General features: G+C 30.7%; 3 protein-coding genes, 1 long non-coding RNA gene, 1 other non-coding gene and 1 pseudogene across 7 annotated transcripts; 3 read left to right on the forward strand and 3 right to left on the reverse strand.

Annotated features, from left to right (window-relative positions):
• The first annotated feature begins 8,465 nt into the window (after positions 1-8,465).
• Positions 8,466-9,913, forward strand: LOC121225374 (uncharacterized). The gene is made up of 2 exons (XM_041109666.1): positions 8,466-8,651; positions 8,975-9,913. Exons 1-2 carry the CDS (start codon positions 8,616-8,618, stop codon positions 9,710-9,712), a joined length of 774 nt encoding a protein of 257 aa, XP_040965600.1. The 5' UTR covers positions 8,466-8,615; the 3' UTR covers positions 9,713-9,913.
• A 168-nt stretch (positions 9,914-10,081) lies between these two features.
• On the reverse strand, positions 10,082-10,950 carry LOC121203232 (60S ribosomal protein L23A-like; annotated as a pseudogene).
• Positions 10,951-11,067: 117 nt separating this feature from the next.
• On the reverse strand, positions 11,068-12,735 carry LOC121225375 (uncharacterized). The gene is made up of 3 exons (XR_005923235.1): positions 12,664-12,735; positions 12,412-12,573; positions 11,068-11,205 (listed from the first exon to the last, which is right to left on the reverse strand). It is a non-coding gene; the product is annotated as an uncharacterized lncRNA (long non-coding RNA).
• An 871-nt stretch (positions 12,736-13,606) lies between these two features.
• On the forward strand, positions 13,607-16,197 carry LOC121225376 (pentatricopeptide repeat-containing protein At1g07740, mitochondrial). Its single transcript, XM_041109667.1, has 2 exons — positions 13,607-15,413; positions 16,027-16,197. The coding sequence occupies exon 1, from the start codon at positions 13,653-13,655 to the stop codon at positions 15,060-15,062; it is 1,410 nt and encodes a 469-aa protein (XP_040965601.1). The 5' UTR covers positions 13,607-13,652; the 3' UTR covers positions 15,063-15,413; positions 16,027-16,197.
• Positions 16,198-17,317: 1,120 nt separating this feature from the next.
• Positions 17,318-22,595, reverse strand: LOC107931419 (probable NOT transcription complex subunit VIP2). 3 transcript variants are annotated; one of them, XM_041109668.1, is made up of 15 exons: positions 22,341-22,595; positions 21,480-21,589; positions 20,850-20,958; positions 20,596-20,774; positions 20,370-20,418; positions 20,037-20,255; positions 19,492-19,704; positions 19,303-19,398; positions 19,049-19,137; positions 18,707-18,892; positions 18,083-18,505; positions 17,956-18,008; positions 17,823-17,864; positions 17,594-17,738; positions 17,318-17,491 (listed from the first exon to the last, which is right to left on the reverse strand). In XM_041109668.1, the coding sequence occupies exons 2-15, from the start codon at positions 21,495-21,497 to the stop codon at positions 17,432-17,434; spliced, it is 1,881 nt and encodes a 626-aa protein (XP_040965602.1). In that variant the 5' UTR covers positions 21,498-21,589; positions 22,341-22,595; the 3' UTR covers positions 17,318-17,431. The 3 variants fall into 3 exon arrangements, with proteins under 3 accessions (XP_040965602.1, XP_016718887.1, XP_016718816.1); XM_016863398.2 differs by having other exon boundaries at positions 18,782-18,892; positions 20,037-20,418; XM_016863327.2 differs by having other exon boundaries at positions 20,037-20,418.
• LOC121226059 (small nucleolar RNA snoR35) lies at positions 20,850-20,930 on the forward strand. Its single transcript, XR_005923955.1, has one exon. It is a non-coding gene; the product is annotated as a small nucleolar RNA snoR35 (small nucleolar RNA).
• Positions 22,596-23,976: the final 1,381 nt, after the last annotated feature.

Here is a 23,976-nt window from a genome sequence, read left to right on the forward strand (position 1 = left end):
ACCGTTTTAAGGTTCGATGTTTTGAAAATTAAAGAAAATTTGTCTAAGTATAGATGCCCTCCCTAACGTATCGATGCCTCGTAGCAAGTATCGATACATTCCTTGTTGTATCGATACTATAGGCTTTAATACGGGCCGAGTTGGTTTAGGCCCGGGTTTAGCATATATAATTTGGGTTGGGCTTGAGCGAAAATTTTAGCCCATTTTCAGGTCAAGCCGGGCCTGAGTCTATAAATGAAGCTTAGAATTTTGCTAGGGCTCAACCCGGTCCGACCCATGGACAAGTCTATTTTGGCTCCAATTAGAAAGATTTTCTTATTTCATCCTTGCTTCAAATAGAGTATAAATCACAAACAATACATGTACAATCAACTTGAACTAAAATCAGCAAAATATGAAGTGTAATAGATTGAAAATTGAAATATGTCTGGACCTAAATTAAAAAAAATGAACATAACCCACGCGAGATTTAAATCGAGAATAACCTAAAAGAGAACACACAAAATTCAGGAACTCAGGCTTAAACCTTTAAAATCTAAGAAGTAAACTTTTGCCTACCCTACCAAAGTCTCAATGGCTGTGTATTTAGTTTCATTTTTCTTCTTAGAAACCATTGTGATTTCAAGTAAACGTTGATTTTTTTTTCCACTAACCTCACCAACAAGGTATCCTTTGTACTATCATCTTCTTTGTTCTCTTTAATTTGTCAAACAACTTTTTAAAGTTCTTTGTGGGAAATCTTTGTATAAAACACTTTTTTTTTTTATCATTTTGAGTTTATATTTGTTTGAGGTTTTCTATTTAGAGTTGATTTTAGAATTAAATCATTTCGACATATATTTTTATAAGTGTTAAAATGTAATTTCACCAATGCCTTAATTTATACTTTTATAATTTCTGGGAGGATTAAAACATAATTTTATTATTTATTAAGGAGCTAAACTATATTTTTATCATATATTATAATTTATAAATTTTAAAAGGACTAAAACATAATTGTCCCATTTAAGGGAGTCAGGGCTCCTACCTTCCCTCTCGCATATTTGTGTATCATCCCTCTACATTCACGCTGGATTTGAAAATTGAATTTATCCAATCAAAATTTTCAAATTTAGATTGGTAAAAGTAGCATGAAGTCATTTATGTGAGATGTTCAGGCTACATTTTATCTATTTTACTCAAAAAATAAGTAAATTAGTTCTTATACGTTAAATCAAAAAATAAATTGATCCTTTTAATTAAATTTAAATTTATTTATACTGTTAAAAATTGGCATGGTTAATAGACATGTGCCTCATTTCAACGTATATGGACTAATTTTTAATAGTAAAATTAGATGAAATTTTTAACAAAATGATCAATTTATTTTTTAATCTCAAATACATAAACAAATTTATATTTTTTTAACAAGAAAAAAAAAATTAACTCTTACCACGAAAACCTCATAAATTTAGATCAAAGTTGATAGGGGTCTATACCCTAAGAACCAAGACAAATGCGGTTTGTGGACGGCAATTGAGGGCTACAGGACTTTGGGCAAGGCCAACACAAACAAGTCAAGTTTCATTGGTAAGAAAACCTGAGGCACGTGCGACCTACCAATGGTTCTGACGCCAAGTGTAAGGTAAACAACGGCACGAATGCTCGCTGTGTACGGTTTTTTCTTCATTTGTTCTACGGGTGTCGCGACGATCATGGCTCGAACATGATTACATGATCGGTACCCCCCCGCCCCATGTGCTGATTTGCACACGGTTGTTCCAAAAAAGCCCCACCTTTTTATATGGAAAATTGACTTCTTTTTTTCTCTTGTAATATGACATACAACATCATTTGGCTTAGCAAGCATTATGAAGCATATCGATCTATAAATTTGCTATTATTTTTATAATGTTCTTAGTAGATAATGATAAAGCAATATTTAACCTTTGAATAGTTCAAAATAAATTTTAAAAAATTATAAAAATTTCAAATTTCAAAAAAATCTAAGAAATATATAAAGAAAGTTAAAAAGTTAAAATTTTTATAGGATATTAATTTTGGGATATAAATAAATTAATTTATTTATTTAAGTTTATCATACTAAAGTATTTTTTTATTGTAATTAGATTCGTCAATTTGATTAACTTGAAATTCTTTCACTCAATTCAATCGAACACTCATTCTTACTCGAACCCACGTCTTCATATATTGACAACAATATTCACACCATGTGAGCTAAGACTCGATCGATAATTTTTTTTACAACACTCATTTATTTTACACGTTGTGGATATATTAATTAAAAAGATAAACTATAGATAAATAAGATATTCCCTATGGAAACTACAAAATTTCTAGAATATGTTTGACTTAAAAATAAAAACGTATCTCGAAATCCAAAATTTAAGTCACTAACTCTTTTGGGTGCTTCGCAGTACCAATTTACAAAATTAAAAAAAAAGGACAAATTAATCAAACTTTTTAAAAAAATAATAAAACTAATTAGTTTTTTATTGGACAAAGCATATGAACAAAAGTTAAGGAATAAAGTTGGGATATTATTATTATTAAATTGCCATTATTCGGTGATAGATTGATAGTCATTGAATTTTCGAGGTTTCCACATGATTGGGTCGACAGGTAAATTGGTTACCCGTTAGGACTAAAAAGAAAAAAATATAATAATAGTAGTAGTAAAAGGGATAAATAGTAAAAGAGGGAGTTGGTCTCCACTTTATTGGACCGTTCTTCATTTAATTTTATATTATAGGCCACTGTTACCTCTTATAGGTTAAGCATTTAGGGTTTAATGCATTGCAAATTTTTTCCTTATCTTACGGCTTTTGCTTTTGTTATCCAAGTATAATTATAGCTTATTATAAGCTAATTATTTTATATTACTCACTCAATAGTTAAATAAAACAAAATAGCACTGAGTCATGTTACATTTTTAGGAGGAGAATTTGAATTCGAACATTGAAAATGATATTATCGAGAGAGATAATCACGAACCCTGACATGATTAATATTTTAATTAAAAAAATTAAAATGATAAATATTCCGATTAACTGTCAGTGCGGTGGTAAATAATTAGTGTTGCTTAAATCTTTGTTGACTTTAAGGGCGAAAGTAGGAAAAAGAATTAAGGGAGCCAAAAGATAATTTCATTATTATACAAATTTAAAATTATATATTCTTTCGAGGGACCATAGAACAAAATTTACCATTTTGTGTTGCGTAAATGAAAGGTATACTTTCTTTCGCATTATATAAAATATTATGTGACACGCACGACAGGTGAAATATTTTATGGGAACAAATATTTTTTAAAAAATTATTTAGTAATAATTATAAGTGAAGCGATAAAAAAAAGTGTATATAAATATTAATAAACATGTATTTGATTCGTGGGTTTTAGTTGTTTTATTTAATGAATATATAAAAATATTATTATAATAAATTTAGTTATCATTTAAATGAAATGATATATTAATTTTTATTTAATTGAGTTGGTACGTAGTTAACTCGTAACACTAATTTGATAGAATTTTTTAATAATTATAAATTTTTATAATTTTATGGGTAAATTATAAAAATAGTCACTTTTGTTTATCTCAAATTACATTTTAGTCACTTATGTTATCGTTTTGTTACGAAAAGGTTCTGTTACCTCCCTAACGGAAGTCCTACGTGGCAATCCAAATGGGTTTTAAATGCCAACTTGGATGTCTAGTTGTTGGGATGAACATAGGTTTTTAATTAAATAAAATTCAATTTGGACTGTCACGTAGGACATTCAAGTTGACAATTAAAACCCATTTGGACTGCCACGTAGGACTGCCGTTAGGGAGGTAACGGAGCTTAACGATAGAGTGATCACTTCGTAACAAAACGATAACGTAAGTGACTAAAACGTAACATTTCAAACATAAGTGACTAAAATGTAATTTTAGACAAACAAAAGTGACTATTTTTGCAGTTTACCCTAATTTTATATATCTTATTTTTTATTTTATTTTTTGGTATTATGAAAATCATAGATTGGAGATTAAAAAGAAGAAGGTCATAGACATTGAGATTCAAAATTAAAATATTTTCATATCAATTTTAAGAAAACAATTGCATAAACTAATGAAAAAGTCTAATTTGATTTTTAATTCAATTTATAAAGTCTCATTTTGAGTAAAGCAAAATCTTTTGTTGACTTTTAGTTAATTAGTTAATTGATGTATTTTATTTTTATTCACTTAATTATAAAAAAATTATGGTTTGATGACTAATTTTTATGATTTTTTCCTCATCCAATTATTAGATTTTGATGTGGTAATGTCGTCTTATTTATTTAATGTCAAACCGTACATTTTATGGAAAAAAAATCAATTGTTAACTATATTAATAGAGAAAGTATATTATCGAATTATGAGTTAAAATGTAGTTTTATCATTTTATTCAGGAATAAATCTTAAAATTATACGTGAGGATTTGACCCAATTCTTGTAAATTATTAACACAATTATTGGTATAACATAATTTTATGTTTATATATTGCATACATAAATAATTATATTTATCCAATATAAAAATAAACTGATGTATTTATTTCTTTAAATGTGTATGATTAAATCAAAATTAAAGTTTCAAGTATACATTAGAACTTCCATTAGAGTTTCACGTGTATAGTTGCTTCAAATTAAAGTTCATATATATTTTTTAGATTTATTCCTTTTATTATAATATAGAATTTCGTAGCTTTTAAATGGGTTAAACTATAAATTATTATATAAAATTAGATAATAATTTTTTAAGAGAAAAAAATATTTATTTAAATTTAAATTCATATAAAAATTAAAAGTATGACACATAACATTGTCACATTGTTATATTATATGATTTTAGATGACAATGATTGAGTTTTAACTCAATTGGTATGAGTATTGTTGTAAATGCAGGAGGATGTGAGTTTGAGTGCGCTAGAGCGCATTATACTCTTATTTATGGGTTAGGAAAAGGCTATGGATAGTTCTAGATATTATGTCAAAACGAACAGATATGATTAGAACCTATAAAAAAATATTTACAATTGAATCGCTAAAATAATATAAAAACTAAAATTGCTCGATTAATCAAGAAATTTTAATAATTAAAATTTCAAATTTATTAACCCAAGTTAGAAGATCACACCAAGGGTCAACTCATAACTCACACAAGTGACCAATTAATAAAGTTTAAGATTAAAGAATGAATTAAAAGTTCAGAACACAATCTCTCATACACTTTCACAAGTCACTAGATTTGTATTAAGGATATACCTAATTTATTTATTTATTTATTTATGCATTTTTTAAATATTTTACATCTTTGTCTTAAACCAAGTGTAATTTAAAATTCATCATACCTCTTGTCTTCTTTTCAAATAAATAAATGTATAAAATCTAAGTAATCCACATAAATAATATGAGAAGGGAGAATGGCTTAAATTTATTGTCCATTAACTTGAACCTCGAGAAGTTATCACTAAAACGGTGACGTTAAAGTAAATTAAAATAATTATTATTTTATGGGAAAATTCAACCAAATGTCACTAAACTATTAGTAAGTTTACGTTTTAGTCACTCTATTTTAAAAAGTTACAAAACGGTCACTATCAAAAGGTTTCATTTAAATCATTTGGATGTTAAGTTTTTTTTTAAAAAGTCCGACTAGCGAATTCAAAGCGATTATTCAATGATCAATATGATTGATCAATACCTATCGACGAGTAGAAGAATATACCTTAAATCCAAGTTAATCTGACGTTTAAAACTGTTTCATTATACTTTTTATTAGTACAACCAGTGCAAAAAAAAAGAGGCTATATAGCAATGATTTTAACAGCCTAATGACTTAAATGAATTTTTTTAAATAATATGATAACTATTTTATAATTTTTTTTAAGTTAAATGATTAAAACGTAAATTTACTAATATTTTAGTCGCTAATGATTTATTAGGGTACGGTGGTTTTGTAATAAGTTTTCTTTTTACAGAGAAAGAAAACAGCAGCAGCTCAACCTAGCTATATGTTGAGTCCATACTACGACAGTCATCAAGCAAATGCTGAAAACCTCCTCCGGCGGAACAGAAAAGATCTGCAACCCGATACTTGGATTAAAAGCCAATGCAGGCATACCATCCGGCAGCCTATTACCCTCTACGAGCACATGTACAACCCTTACCTCCCGTTGTCTTTGCAGTACTTCAGTAATTGAGCGTAGGATATCATGATGATCGATTCCCTAAACACTGCTGCAGAGAAACTGAACAAGTTCAAGACAATCCACTTCAAGAATCACCTTTCTCATCCCCATATCCCAAGCTTCACACAGTCCATCAAAAAATAAAAAAATAAAAAATAAAAAAAAAGATTTCCTAAAAAAATTGAGATGACATGTGAAAGAGTGCCGAAAACCTCTCTGTCGTAATATGTGGATTTTCCTAAAAATAAAAAATAAAAAAGTAAATGGTGAAGTCATCAATGCATGTTCATTGACTGTAGAAACTAGGGTTCTTTTTTATGAGCTTGGATTTGCTTTTTTTGTACTTTAAACATAACAAAGAGAATAAAGAATGTACTCTAGGATTTGTGCCCTATTGCCATGATTTAGGTTAGAGTTAGTTTCGGTTTCATCGAGTTTTTTTTTTTAATATTTTTGAATTATTTAAAATAATTCGATTTGATTTTAAATTTTTAGGTTATTTTTTGTATTTTTTAGATTTTATTTTGATAATAATATTTTGTCTTATGAATTTTAAATATTATTTAAATAATTCAAAAAATATTTAATATTTAAAAATAATAATCTTGTATTATTTTTTTGAAAATTATTATTTTTTGTATCGTGTTAATATATATTAAAATTTTGGGTCATTTCATTTCAACAACATTTAAGATATCAATCGTTTGCGATTCAGATTATTTGGACTTATCCGTCAGATTTTTGAATATGGTAATGTCTAAGTACAAATCATTTTAAGTTACAAAATTCAAATTATTTTAGGTCTGAACATGCCTTTTTACTCAAATTAAATCGGATTGAATCTGGATTAGAATTAAATAATTCAAAATTTCGAATTCAATTTCAAATTAGAAAACCTCTTTTTTTTTATTGAATTAAGTTGTAATTTTATTTTTTTTAAGTCTTAACTCAAGTTTACTTGAATTTATATAAATAATTTATCCACAACCGACCCATATAATCATAATAAACTAAAAAAGGTAACAAAGAATCCTAATAAGATAAAAAGGTAAGTAGTACTTGTTTATTCTAAAATTAAGGAGTCGAATTATCTCCATAATTTTAGCTATAAATTAGCAAAATTATTCAAAATGATCCCTTTTTTTTTCTTTTAAATAAAGGTAAATCTTTTTGGAAATCATAAAATCCTAGTTTAAATAAAAAATATAAATTAAATAATTTTGAAAAGGATAATGTATTTCAGCGCACTCGAATAAAATAAATTTCAGTTTCCTTGGGCAGTACACAATGCAATCTAAGGACACCATCTCTAAGTAGATAATATAAAATAGATTGAGAAGCTTTTTCACCATCATTAATGGAAGAATATTTTCAAAAGAAAAATCAAGAAAAGTAGGTTTTAACCCATGTTCACATTATATCATATTCAACTCCTATTTTCCTCTCTTCTTTTGTATTTGTGTTTTAATAAAACAACAACAATAGTATCCCATCATAAACTCATCTGAGCTGTAAATGATCATTTTCATATTTTTATTTTTTATATTTAAAAGTTTGAAGCATAAAAAAATAATGGGCAAATAAAATATTTTAAATTTAACTATAAGTATTTAAGAAGAATTTTATTGATGACATTTGTGAATATAATTTTATGAATTATAATCTAATTTTTTTAAAAAAAATCACTAGAATTATGAATTAATTTTTTTAATAATAATAATAATAAGCACCGTTTCTGATGAATATATAATGGTTCTTTGCTTTCACATAAACAAGGGCAAAACCGCGTTAACTTGAAAATAAATAAATAAATAGCAACAGCCATTTATTTCCTTATATAAAATGCAATACAGAAGGAAAATCTTAATCATGGACCAACCCTTTAGAGGTAACTAAACTGAAAATAAAACAATAATATTTAATCATTGATCCCTAAACTATACCACTTTTCACAAGTAGGTACATAAACCCTTTTTTATTCTCGTCTTATTTTATGTACGACACCAAATAAGAACAAGACATGTGTAATATTCTTAGTGGACTTAAATGAAAAAAATGTTGAAGTTTGAAGGCCAACTTTGTATTTAAACCCAATAATATTATAGAAGGAAAGAAAGAGAATTTTAATTTAAGAAAGAGACAAGAGTCCTGAAATAGTGGAAGAGTTTAATGTAAAAATAAAAAAAGAAATGGGAATTATAAACATATATTTTTGGTAATTTGAAAAGTTTAAAGCTTTCCTTATTTATATTTCATTGTGTGAGTGAGAAAAATAAATTCCTTTTTTATTTCTTGAGTTTATTTGTCTTTGTTCTATAAAATGAGTGACTAAAACATTCTTTGTTAACTCCTCTCATAATTTTTTTTTTCACTCCTTTGCTTCATTGAAGAAAAAGAAATGGAAGAATTGGGTTCATCATGGAATTATCAAGAGGTAAGTTTTTTTTTTTTAGTTTTTTTTAATAATTCTTATTTCTATTCAAAGGTGTAATCTGGGTTTTTCTCATTATTCATATTTCAGTTCTTTTTTTATCTAAATTCTTAATGTTTTTCATGATAGTTTTTTTTTATATAAAGTAATAATTTCAAGTTTAAAATTCTGGGTTTTTCTTGTTTATTAAAAAAATTACCTTTTTAATGTATGTTTTTGCTAAAAATGTTTATTCTTGTATGCACCGTGCAATGCATCTTTTTGGGTTATTTCATATTATAGTGTCTATGGTTAGTCACTATGTTCTATTTTTTTTTAATGAACAGGATTTTGATGAACTGAACTTGAAGCTTCAATACACAATAATGGAGCTTGAAAATGTCAAAATGGATGCAATTGAACAAACAAGGAAACACAATGAAGAAACAAAGCATTTGCTCAACCTTTTAGAACTTGCTTACAAAGAAAGAGATGAAGCCAAAAACCAATTACAAAATTTGATCAACAAATTAGTACCCAATTCTCAATTTGAAAACCCCATTTTTTTAACACCAAAACCCAACTCAACAAGCATCACTGAGTCAAACAGCTTATCAGACCCGTACCACCATCACAACAACCACAACCATGGCGATTCCTTCATTGACACAGTCACTTCACCTGATTTTTCAACCATTAAAATGGGTTTTTTGAACCAAACCAATGTGCCAAGTATTACCACCGTTGATGGCCTTACAAAAGGTAAAATTTTGCCTCAAAAAGGTAAGCTTTTACAAGCTGTAATGGAAGCTGGCCCTTTACTCCAAACACTACTTGTTGCTGGTCCTTTGCCTAATTGGAGGAACCCTCCTCCACCTTTACAAGCTCTGAAATTCCCTACTGTTTCAGCCAATGGCGGCACCAAGTTAGCATCACAAGACTATCCAAACAGAGCCGATATGGTTCAAAAAAGGTTTAACCATTGTTCACCATCTGTTTTAAACTTTGTAAGTTCAGGTTTTAGTGGTTCACAAGTGTTGAATACAAGTGGTGCTGTGAAGAGACAAAAGGTTACTATGACTTGATGAAATAAAGTTTTTTTTTGTGTAAAGATTTTTTTCAGAATGATTTATGGTGTAAATTGGATACACCTTTTGTTCTTAGGTTTTAATTTTAATTGTGTAGCATAGTTATTTAAAATTATTTTTTAATTTTTGGGTTATTGATTTTTTTTCATATCAACCATGTGAGTGATATTTTGGACAAGTAAATGGTCTTATAATGAATGGACTATGATCCAAGTAATATTATTTTTTTATGTAAATTTATGCTATTATTTGTTTTAATATTGAAATCTTGAAATTTAAAAATATAGAGATTAATGGTCGATTTTGAAAACACGAACTAAAAATCAGTCCACAATTCAAGCAATATATAATAACTTATAGTAGAAATTGATCTTGTCAACTTACTATTTTCACAAATTTAACATCAAATACAATCTACTAAAGCTATCAAAAAGTTTATATCCTCAATGTTCATTAACTAGTGTCATGGCAGAAAAAAATTACAGCTACATATCACAAAGAATCCATTTTTGGAACCAAATTTGTTACAATTCATGCATTGGATCATTTTATACAAATATCAAAACAAAGTAACAAGGAAAAGATTGAAACAGGGTTACTGCCAAGTGCCAACTAGCTTAGTTGATTCTGATTTTGTTTGGCACGTCTAAGGCATCGTAATCGGGAGTTAACCAGATACGCCTTCTTTGTACCATCAGGCCTGAATCACGAGAAAAAAAAACACATCGTAAGTATAAAGAGATGACATGAAGGTGACAACACATGGTCTCGAACAATAAGAAATCTGATAACAAGCCTAATTAGTTAACAAGCCTAAGAAATCTGATAACAAGCCTACAAGGACCGTATGACAAAAGGTTGTCCAGTTAATGTTTGCACAATCCATTTGTATGCAAACTTATGCAGAAACGATTGTACCATACCATAAAGTAAATGCAATTAGCTCATGGAGCAAGGACAAGTAAAAAGGTTACCTGATCAAGGTATTCTTTCTTGGCCTGAATATCATACATCTTCTTGACAGCATCCTTGATCTTCTTCTTGTCAGCACAAATGTCGACGATGAAAACCAATGTGTTATTATCTTCAATCTTCTTCATTGTGGACTCAGTTGTGAGAGGAAACTTCAGAATCTGATAATGATCAAGCTTGTTCCTTGGTGGAGCACTAATGCAAGGATACTTAGGATTCCTATCTTCCTTCAAAGTCCTTGGCGTGTGAAATGTAACTTTGGTTCAATCTTCTTATGCTTAGTTCAGCATTGCTTCTCACAAGTGCTTTTGGGCTAAAAAGCACTTTTCAGCAAAGGCTAAAATTTTCTGCTTCTGCTTTTGGCTAAACAAGTGCTTTTGCAAAGCATTTTTTGTCCCAAAAGTGCTTCTTAGAAGCAATGCTAAACTGACCCTTAGCCTTCTTCTTAAAAGTAGGTCCGGATTTCACCACTTTTGCAGCCTTCAAGGCTTGTGCCTTTCGATCTGCCTTCTTCTCGACTGCAAAATATGCAACAAAGATGATATGAACACCATAATCACAATTGATTCTATTCAAGAATAAACTTAAACCATGCGACTCCAATACCACTTACGACACAAAATGGACTAAACAAAATCCAACGAACCACCTCCGATGACATATTCAAAGATGGGCAATAATTATTACATCAAAGTTTGTAAAAGAATTGAGAAAACCATGAATGTAAACAATAACCATAATAATTAATAACCCAAAGATACAATCCTACAAACCGATAACAACTATGCTAAGAATATATCGCTATGCTTCAAAAAAAAACTAGTTTCAAATCAATATAATTAACAAGAAGACATAACGATCATTGTTATCACAATAGATTGTATTCAGGAAGAAACTAAAGCCAAGCAACTCAAATATCATTGCAACAACCATTGCTTAACAAAATCAATTAAATAAGTTATTAACCACCTCTAACGATTCCAAGAGGGCAATAATAACGCAAACAAACCCAAACCAAATTCATAAAAGAATTGAGTAAACTATGAATGCAAACAATAACCACTATGGTTAATAACCACCACTAATCTAAGAATATAAACTTTAAACTCGATGCATTTAGATTGAGAGATATCACCAAGTTTATATCACTTCCAATAAAACTAGATACAAATCAATATGATTAATGAGGAGAACAGATGAAAATTATTATCATAAAAGATTCCATCAGGGTAGAAACTTAAGCCATGTGACCCCAATACAATGCAAACACCATTCCCTACAGAAATCACTTCAAATAAGTTCCAATTAACCACCTCCAATGACATATTCCCAGAGGGTGGTAATAGTTACACGTATATACCCAAACCACATTCATAAAGGAATTGAACAAACCATGAATGCAAACAATAACCATAGCAACCTCAAGATACAATACTACAAACTATATAACAACTAAGCTAAGAATATAAAACTTAAGCCATGCGACTCCAATACCATTGGAAACACCATTGCCTACGGAAATTACTTAAAATAAGTTCCGATTAACCGCCTCTAATGACATATTCGAAGAGGGTGCTAATAGTTAGCCGTATAAACCTAAACCAAGTTCATAAAAGAATTAAAACAAACCATTAATGCAAACAATAACCAGAGCAACCCAAAGATAAAATGCTACAAACTATATAACAACTAAGCTAAGAATATAAAAGTTAAAACTTCAGTACATTTAGCTTGAGTGACATCACTAAGTTCATCACTTCCAATAAAACTAGTTAATCAAATAAAATGGGGACCAATCCAGCATCCAAAACTCCAAAGCTATGAAATGAGAAGTCATGTTGCCTTTTGGAGCCATTGGTTGCTGCTGCCTCAAACTCTTCTAAACCCTAAAACAATGAAATTAAAAACAAAAAATAGCTTAAAATACTTTAAGAAAGTCGAATTTACTTCAAAAAAGAGAGAGGGAACAGAGATACCTGCTGATGGATCCGTTCTTGAGTTTGACTGGGAAGAGGCAAAAAGCAAAATAGGGTTTTATAGAATGTAATTTTTGAAGCTATTCTAATGTCCAATGGGCTCAGAAGGGATTTTCTTATTCTTTGGGCCAAGATTTACAAAAAAATGAGCTTACCTTTTCAAAATCTAAGCTTGAGATTAAGGTCTGGGAACTTGAAGACTTGGGTTTGAGTCTCTCTTTCATCATGTATGAGCTTTTTTGGATTAGTTTGACTTTTGATCGGTTTTTTGTTCATTGTATTGGTTAATTTTATATTGTAATTTGTCGGGCATGTATATATCTTCTACTATCTTGTATTAGTGAAACTTTCAGAAAATTTAAGTATGAAAAGATCCGAAATAAACGTGGCCAATCTCGACCCATTCACAACTTAGGCTTTATTTAGCATTTTTTTTACAATAAAAACAATGCTATACAATTAGTAGAAAGCTAATAATTGGTTTGAACCATAATGTATGGTTCGATTTTGATTTGGTTTTAATGAATCTGATTTGATTATTACTTAAAATTATCTGGTTTGATTCGATTCGATTCGGTTTTTGATTCAATTATTATCCAAACTAAATTTTATTTTATATTTGATTAATAATTAATTTTAAGTATATGAATTATTCTAAGGTGCACTGCCATAAAAATATTCCTTCCGTCACAATATACATGTTAGCATAATGAGTTAGGGTGGATTTTTCTTTAAAAATAATCTCGTCGGCATTTTAACTAAACTAATAAATGGTGTTAATTATTTTGATTAATTAATAATATTATAAATTTGAGACTAAATCGTAAATTTGAAACATAATTGAGGGATCAAAATCAGAATTTTACCCTCCAATCACTCTCCTCTCTATTATAAGTCCTCCCAAAATTTTCCCGCTTCGTTCTCAGCCATTTTCTAACACATTTTCTCACAGTTTTCTCGGTAGGAATAAAAAACACCGTTTTTGGGCCATGATCCATTCCATATCGAAACCCATAAACCAAATACAACGAAATCGAATAAACCATTTCGTTAAAATCCACGAACATTCTAAAGATTACCATAGTTTTGGTGCTAAAAGACCAAAGACCAAAACAAACCATGAAAACCCTCAAAAAAGTACACAAAAAAGACGCCCCAAAAGGCCACCCCCTTTTGTTGCAGCTATGAAAGGCATACATGACCCAGATGAAGCTTTGTCACTTTTCCATGAATATTATCAAATGGGTTATAAGCATGATTACCCTTCATTTTCTTCTCTTATTTATAAGCTCGCAAAGTCTCGAAATTTCGAAGCTGTTGAAACCCTTCTTGGCGTTTTACAAAATCTCAACATTCATTGTAAAGAAACCCTTTTTTGTGCTTTGTTTCAGCATTATGGAAAAGCCCATTTGAGTGTAAAAGCTGTTGAGCTTTTCCGTAAAATGCCTTGTTTTAACTGCGTTTGTACGGTTCAGTCTTTGAATTCGGTTCTTAATGTTCTCGTCGATAACAATAGGTTTGGTGATGCAAAGGAGATATTTGATGAGTCTAAAGAAATGGGTTTTCGTCCGAATTCGGTGACATTCAACGTGATGATCAAAGGGTTGTTGAACGGGGCAGAGTTTGATGAAGCATGCAATATGTTCGATGAAATGCTTGAAAGAAACGTGGAACCTAGTGTTGTTACTTATAATAGTTTTATAAATTTTTTGTGTAAAAAGGGTGAGGTGGAAAAGGCTAAAAAACTATTTGAAGATATGGTTAAGAAAGGGAAGTATCCAAATGCAGTGACTTACGCTTTGTTAATGAAAGGTTTGTGTTCTTTAGGTGAATATAAAGAAGCTAAAAAATTGATGTTTGATATGGAATATAAAGGCTGTAAAACGAAGGTTATTAACTTTGGTGTTTTGATGAGTTCACTTGGAAAAAAAGGGGAAATTGAGGAAGCTAAATCATTGCTTAGTGAAATGAAGAAAAGGAGGTTTAAACCCGATGTAGTGATTTATAACATATTGGTGAATTATCTTTGCAAAGAAAGCAAAGTTGAAGAAGCTTATAAAGTTCTGATTGAAATGCAAGTTAGAGGTTGTGAGCCAAATGCAGCTACATATAGGATGATGGTTGATGGGTTTTGTAATGTTGGGGATTTTGAAGGTGCTTTGAAGGTTTTGAATGTGATGTTGAAGAGTCGGCATTGTCCACGGTCAGAAACTTTTTGCCGGTTGGTTGCGGGGTTATTACGGTGTGGGAAAGTTGATGGTGCTTGCTTTGTTTTGGAGGAGATGGAGAAGAGAAAAATAAGCCTTGATTTGGAGGCTTGGGGAGATTTGATAAGGGATGCTTATAGTGGTGTTGGTGATACTAATGAACTCTTAACACAAATTATCTTGGGTTATTAGTGATTTAGTTAACTCATAATAAATGTTTTGAGGGTGGATTCGAAACTGCGAGCACGGATTTTTATCCTTAGGCGACAACTCTTATTACTCGGGGAATGAGGAATGCAAGCTCTTAAACAGAGAAGGGTCGAATTAGTTTATTACAATAATATCTTACTAATGGTGAAATAGATCAAAATTGTGCAGGGATTCAACTAAGGTAGGCTGCTATTGGAGGACACAAGGAAATTGGTGAAATGTGCATCAAAAGTGATTCTCTTTGTCTTTTGCTACGCAACCAAACAAATAAGACTCATAACAAATGCAAGATCCCCCCCCCCACTTTTTGTTGTTGCATTGAACTGAATTAAGGTACTAAAATTTTATAAGCTTGATATCATTTTACATTTACTCAAATTCAAGTGCAAATGTCTTATACGAATATATTTAGATCTTTGCCGATATCTATACTCATGTTCAAATATATGTATTGAACATAAGTATTTCAATTAAAGATGATTCTTATTAACTTGTTTGTTTAAAATGAAGCTCTGATTATTAGTTAAAATGTAAAGTCTCCAACATTTGCCAGTGAAAAACATTTAATGTCCTCTTTCATCCTTATCTACTCAGATTCGGATGTCTTTAGATATCTATTCTGATTTAAATATCTTTCGAATATGAATATGTATCCAATATGAATATATATCAGACATAGAACCCAGAAAAAGAAAAAAAGCAGCAGCGTAGCAATAAATGTCTTTTTATCATGAAGCCTTGATAGATGACTATAGATTAGAAGAGACAATGAAATAACTTGAAAGTTGCCCCCAATTTAAGTTCAATACTCTTCACAACTTTGGGTTGTACTTCATTCAACACTAGTTTATGTTTATCACAACTATCTTGTACTATTGCTCTTTTGCTTTCTCTTGTACTGTATGTCGTATATATCTATTATCTTCGTTTTTTTTTTTTTTTGCAGCAATAGTTGAAAACGGAACAAGAGGGAGATGTACTTTCCGATAGGACTGAGAACAAAAAACCGAAGCCTAAGTTCTATTTTTTATTTAATATATAATTAATTTTAATTTTTTATGATATAAAAATGAATATTCTATATTTAAAACAATGAAAATAATTTAAGAGTTTGAAATTTTATTGTTTATTATAAATATTTATGAAAAGGACTAAAAATTTATCAAATAATATATAAAAGCCATGAAACATAACTCATATTGCCAAAATAAAATAAAAAAATCGAAACTAAAAATTAATATGGAAAAACGAAAAACCAAACCAATTACAGTCAACGGTTCGAACCAATATCACCCTTACCTTTCGACAAGTATGCCATTAAAGTGTAAACTCGAAATTATTAACTTACGTGGGACGAAAGGGAACTGAAGGTTGATGTTTAAATTGTGTTGTTGAATTATCAAGATTTTGCCTTTTATAAATTATCGCAGGGTTTTTGTTAATATTTTTAAAACTAAATCAATGGTCAAATCGATTAGATCATTAGGTGTCTGATCCGATTAAAATATGATTAAAAATTCAAAAAACATTTTTTTAAAAACCAATTCAACCGGGATTTCAACCGATCCATACTGATTTTCGATCCAACTGGTTCAATGCTATTTTTTGGATTGATACCTCAACCAGATCGATCCAAACATCATTGGTTTTAATTGCTTTCATCATGATCTAAAAGATTAAATGTTGTCATTCTTACTTAACGTAGTACCAAGTATGAGCCCCCCAAAAAAAACAAAAATCTCATACAAGACTGGGATCTAAAACTACTAATGCTAATAACACATTTAACATGGAAAAGGGTTTACAAATCCACATTCAATATTCCTATCAAGAATCGAATTATTTTGACAAAGTCTATTTCAAGTACAAGTCATTTTCATTATTATTATTGAAATCATTTCGGGCTGTGATTCGATCGATCGGATCACTAGGACATATCAAATCCAAGTCTAGAACGGCTAACTCAAATATGCGTGAAAGTACCTGGCAAGTCCCTTTATTATAAAGATTGGATTAGATAAATCCCTAAAGATCAATTTGCAAAATACTCACATTTACTGTCTCTGATAAAATTTGATTCATTTTAATACTACCTAAACTGATTCATTTAATAAGATCCCTATAAGAGAAGGATCTGCCAAGTACTTTCACCCTAGAATATGTCATGCCCTAGACTTGCAAATCATATCATTGAACTTTCTAAAGATAACAAAAGAGGCTACTATAATGGCTGCTCATTGCCAAAAAAAGAAATGGAATATAATGAAAATTGCTAAATCCGAAAAACAGCAACAGCTAATGAATGACTTACATACTTGTGCTTTACATTGGTAAATGGGAATAAGAACTTGTTAATGTTGAGGTAATGCTGGTCTTTTTTCCAACATCTCGTAATGAACAACGAAATTATCCTGCATTCAAAATAACACGGTCGGCAACTAGGGCATCGTGAATAAAACGGTTAAAAAAAGAAACAACATGAATAATTCGGTAGGGAATAGAGTGGTTTCAACCTTGCGGACTGTTTCAAATGATATCGGATCAAAACAGTGATAAGAACCTCTCTCGTACGTGTTCGTCTTAACTAATGGCTCGACATTGGGAACCCTTATGAACCAACACCGGTGCTCCTTGTGGTAAAACCAGCCTCTATTGTAACTGCCAAGAACAGGTTTTAATGAAGTTCAAAGAAAATAATAATGCATAAAGATTTTGAGACAATTCGTTCGGTAGAGAGCATACAGTTCATTTGCAGCGTATAATTGAGCTTCATCTTTTGGCATGCTGCATTAGGAAAAGAGACAAAAAGAATGGCTAAGAATAAGATCTTCAAACAACTAATTGATAAGCAAACAGGCGTTGAACAAAAACATACCTGTAAAATATATAGAACAATGTGTCCACGGTGAACTTCGAAAAATAACCTTGCTACATGCACCGAAAAGAAATCAGTACTATTGCATCAAGCAGATTAGCGAAACACAAAAAGAGAAACGGCTCACGTGTAAAGGAGGTGGTTGCTTAGCGTAATAACATTGTGGCACAGTGAACTCCGGGTCACCCTTAGCTGGTTCATCAGACCACGGAGAACCAAATGTCTTGTAAAGATTTTCTGATGAATTCAAATTTAACCCGAGTGTTGTCAGATCAATTCCGAGAGCAAGGGAAGTCAGATCAAGATCATTCATCCTTAGCACGCTTTGCAACCCAAGTAATCCAAAGGGGTCATGATTAGACTGCGCAACCTGCATTGGTTTCATCCCAGGTTCCCTAAATGATTGATTGACAGCTGACATCTGTTGCAGACGGAGCTGGGACTGGTTTTGATGCTGCTGATATTGCTGTATGAGCTGGTCATAACCCATACCAGAAACCGAATTCGAGGAATTTAGAGGCCTTAGCCCAATCCCAGGTGGTCCACTGGTCTGAACCAAAGATAAAAGAGGATGTTAGAAGTAATTCTTTGTAACATCTAAGGAAACATAGATGGGCAAGTGAAATGCACAAATGAATGTCCAACATAGGAAGTCAAACTGATTTGAACAACAATATATATTTCATTCTACCCTCTGATAGCCCCTTAGTTACATTTGCAAAAAACCATTTACAGCACCAGACTACCACACCTGCGAGTGGTAGCTCGAATGAGAAGATGTGAAAATATCAGAGCCATGTAAATGGAGAAGATCTTGGTCGTTTACAGGCGAAAAGGAGACTCCAGTGGTACTGGCTGATGGCGCATGTTGCTGTTGCTGCTGCGGGCGATGAGAAGAATAGGATCCACCCAAGTTAAATCCTGCAGGCCTCCCCATCTGTGCAGATTTGCATAATTAAGATGATAATCTACTTCAGAAAGTGATGAAAAAGAAATAATAATTCACAAAGCATGCAATTATTTATATATAAATATGAAAAAGAAAATACATCAGGATTTTTCAGTTCTGTAAAGATAGTGACTAGAGACTCACAGAGAAGTGCTGAGATTGCATCATTAACATGGTATTGTCATGAAGTTGATCTTTCTGGTGCAAATCCATTCCATAGTCAGCATTACCACCTGTACAATATATCAAATAATAAGGCCAACCACCTAATGACTATAAAAACAAATAACAGCATCATAAGCAGGAAATGTAAGCTATTAAATGCAATGATAAGACTGCATTAAAAAAGATAGTAAAAATGCACTGTATCAAAACCAGGTCAGAAAATATCCACGCACCTTTAAATCCTGGTAAAGCAGGGAAATCTTCATTTTGAATGCTGAACTCTTGGTTTTGTTGGACAATGGGGCTAGGACCTTGTTTTCGTAATGAACCTTAAAATGTTTTAACTTAAAACGTTAAAACTTCAGCAGCAGAAAAAGACAAATGAAAGATGAAAGAATCAGAAAGCATCTTTGTGCAGTTACCCAATTGTCCTTGAGGCCCTCCAGCAGAACTAGGACGACTTGTCAACTGAGGGAAGTCATTGTTTATGTCAAAAGGGGAATTGTCAGTAGAGTTCACATCATTCAAAATTCCCATAGAACTAAGATTGTTCACAGCTTGAACATGGCTCTGGGAAAGAGGCCCACCAGCAGATGGATAAGAATTGCCCAACATTGAAATTACCTGAGGAGATCCTGAATCCAGAAAGGGTCATTCATGGGGAACAATTACGGCAAAACTAGTAAATCCACAAAACATACTATTCCATAGTATAAAATTAATAGTCCAAACATTAAAAAATTGAAACATATATCCAGGATCAGCTAAGAATAAGAATCAAGTTAACTTCTAACATCATAAGTTAGAAGAGACTGATGAGCAGCTATGAAGAGCAATGCAAGAAACAAAGTCAGAAGAAACTCATCACAAAAAATATAAATAAATAAATAGATGGTAGATTAGCAAATAAAATTTGACCATTGTAACCAGCAGCACACATAAATAGTAATTGTTCAGAGTAACATACCTTGAGGAAGCACACCACTCATCAACCTATTCTGACCCTGCATGCTTAAACTTCCAGATCCACTATTGGCACTTAAGTTCAGGCGAGAAGCAAGACCAGGTACGGATAATCCTCCACCCGAGCTTATGCTCCTCCCAATGTTGCCCCCACCAACCATGTTTCCCATAGAACTAGTTATCCTAGGACCTGCATTTCCCAAAATTGGGGATACTCCCAATCCTGGAACAGCATTGCGGTTACCAATTGCAGCAGATGTTGGGAGAATTCCAGGTATAGAACCACCAACTCCATTCGTGTTACTACTAAATCCAGGGTTTCCCACAACACTAATACCTCCTCTATTGGTTACTCCTGAATGTCCGTGGGAACTGCCATGAGATAACTGCAAAATAGTATCAATAAGAAAATGAAGTGCACATTACAAGAATCTTATTCCCATCCTATAATTTTATTCATGAGTGATTGTCCTAAATAAAAGCTTGGAGGGGAGAGAAAACAAGTATGGTTTCTATTGCTGAAACCAAAAATGTCACAATATATACACTGAATATTAAACTACCTGAGAAAGAGCAACAGGGAGATTATTTGACGCAAATCTTCCACCAGATAGGTTCCCAGTAGGTTGTTGAACCCCGCCAGTTGGAACATTACTTAAAGTTGAGTTTCTTGATGTGAGAGTACCAGGCATGTTGGGAACATTAAAGCTACCATGAATACCATGAAGGCCCTGAATAGTGCCTGCAAAACCAAAAATAGACTAGCATGAATCCAGAAGTAAATAGATGAGCCAGATATCCAGTAAAATTTACCCACCAGTGTGATGGAAACCAGGGGAGGCTGCGCCAGACTGACCAGAGAAAGATGTAGCGAAAGAACGTCCGCTGCTGTCTGGAATATTTGATGCTGATCCGTTGACAGAAGACTGCAACCGGATACACATTATAATTTCTAGACAATAGATAGATATGTGATGCAAACAATCAACCCAGAAACGTTTACAGATAACAGAAATAATTGAGATTCATATTTGATTTTGAGCTTCAAGCTTTCAGTTAAAAAGATAATAGACCATAAAAGGAAGAAGATATCTAAAGGTTCCACCATTTATGAACTAGGAAGAAAAACTGACATTTCTAACCAATCTACTTTTAGTGGAGTAGAAATGATCTATAATCAACATATTTATACTAAGTTCAAAAAATCAGCATGGCAGAACATGTTGAAATCAACATACAAGTACACAGTGACAAACATATAGAAACAATGGATCCAATATGATGCATCTACAAATGACAATAAGTGATACTAGTTAGCTTCTGCACAAAGAACTCAAACTTAACCTACAGAAGCCACATTCTTCATTTGGACAAAGAAATAAGTTCACCTACAGAATAATGTTCTAAAAGACAACTCCAAATAAGCATTCAGTTGAAGTAACAATACATTAAGTAATCCCGACATTGCACAAGTGTCAGTAGATCATGCAAAATATCATTCGTTGTTGGGAAGCAGCCTTCAACGTATTGAGTACAAGCTGGTAGAGTGACTATAGCCTGGAAAGGACAACAAAAAAGGTGGCAATGAGTGAAACCAAATCCAATGTTACACTGAGAAAAGATGTCCATATAACATTCTATACATCATATATGACATTAAAACAACCCACGTTTGACACTTTCAACTTCGAAATAAAAACAGTACAAGACAATTTCAAAAACTTTCACCATTCATTCCTCAAATTAAGTGATAACGAAGTGTTAAAAAGAAAAAAAAAAGTATTACATAAATTCGAAACAATTTCGGCCTTTGAAGCTTCCTCTGTATTTCTCTCTATTGAAATTTGCAATTAGAAAAACAATAAACTTAGAAATCTTTTTTTTTCTTTGAGCTAGAAATCATCACTTTCCAAATAACATCATTGTATCCACATTTTCAAAAGAACTAAACCCTAAATACTTTTAATAATTAATGAACCTATACTACTATCCAGGTCAGTTCAGTTTAGTTGATCGAGAGAACGGTTTCCACATTTTTCCAAAAGTTACTTTCTCAGTAGTCAAAGGCTTACAAGCAGTCTCCACTTTCAGATAAAATTCTTAAAAATAACTATTCCGAAAAAAAATAAAAAACGAAATTCACACACACACAAACACACACAAAAAAACAAAAACTAATCTAAATCTTCCCTAATAAAAACGAACAAAAACAACAACAATAATAATTAGATGTACTCAGTGCGATTTGAGATCGAATCTTGGCTGAGTCAAGATCGGGTCACAACTCACGAGAAGTGTGAAGAATTACCAGCAAGGTAGATCAACGGCCGTGAGAGATCTTAAAATTTTTCCTCTCTTTTGTTCTCTTTAGCTTTTTAATGGAAATTCCCTGAGCTGAGTCAAAGGACCGAGTTGTGGTTGCCGTTTTGTTTGTGTCTGTTCTTGATTTTGTTTTTGCCCTAAATCGAATAAAAATGTATTTTCTAAAAAAACAAAAGAGAAACAGAAAAGATAGCAGAAGGTGAAATGAATAATAATAAGGCTACCTTTTTTCTCTTTTTCCTTCTCAAAATGAGTGCCTTTTTAGATTGATAAGAATAAAAGACGAAAGCAATATTTTATAACTTGATCCTTTAAAATTTTCTTTTATTTACATTAGTCTCATAATTCAAAAACTTTTAAATTTAATCCTTAATTTTTTATTCCTTTAATATGTGATGGTATAGGTTGCATCATCATTTAAAAATTAAAAATTAAAATATATAATCTAAAAATACATAAATTTTTAGAATTTTTAGTTTTTTAATTTTTTAATTTTTTTTCAAATAATGACGTGAAAAATTTAAAAGTATTGCATAATCAAACTTTAACAACATTTAATTTAAAAATTAAATTCAAACAATCGATTAAATTTCGAGATTAATATAAAACATAAAATCGTATAATAAATTAAAAAATAATCTATTTTGTAAAATAATTAATTTTTTAACTTTTTTAATTATGCAAAATATTTCAATTCAACTCCCTTCTTTTCTCACAAACTTTCAATTGTATCAAATTACTCAGAAAATAGTTAATAATTAAGGATTGCTAATGTAGATAGACAGAAGATACCAATGACATAATGATCCGTAGGTAGGTTTGAATAAGCAGTACATTTACTTGCGATTCACAAACTTTCAATTGTATCAAATTGCTCAGAAAATAGTTAATGATTAAGGATTGCTAATGTAGATAGACAGAAGATACCAATGATATAATGATCCATAGGTAGGTTTGAATAAGCAGTACATTTACTTACGATTAGTATAAAAAAAGTTACAATGATAAGATTAGATATTATAACGACAAAAAATAAACTAAACGCATCATACCTTAGCACCCATCTAAACCCCTCATAACAATAATTAATTAAAATTTTAAAATTTATTTTTTTTATCTTGATGGGTTCAAACTGAAATTCGGATCTATAGTGAAAAAAATTTATTTTGGAGGGGTAAATTATAAATTCAAGTTTACGTAATTATTTCTTTAAATTTGAATTTATTTTAGAAAATTTTCATAGAAATTGATTAAACTATATATTTGAAATGAGCTTTATTAACACATAAAAAGGGTAATTTTACATTTTAAGTCACTTAATTTAGCATTAACTTCTTATGCAAGTCATAGTAATCATTTCGAGTATAATCATCAATTTTGAATTAATTTACAGTATGTTTTTATTATTTTAATCAATTTAAAATTTTTAATTAGAATTTTAAAACTAAATTAAAAAATTGTTGATAAAATTTTATTTTATAATTTATTAATATTTAAATACAATTCTAATTATAGTTAGTTTTACAATTTATATTTCATGAATTATAAAAATTATATATTTAAAAAAAATTAACCAATGTCTTAGAAATTAATTCGAATAAAAAATTTAAAACCAAGTTCTT

Source organism: Gossypium hirsutum, chromosome D13 (genome assembly GCF_007990345.1).
Source record: "Gossypium hirsutum isolate 1008001.06 chromosome D13, Gossypium_hirsutum_v2.1, whole genome shotgun sequence".
Classification (NCBI taxonomy): domain Eukaryota; kingdom Viridiplantae; phylum Streptophyta; class Magnoliopsida; order Malvales; family Malvaceae; genus Gossypium; species Gossypium hirsutum.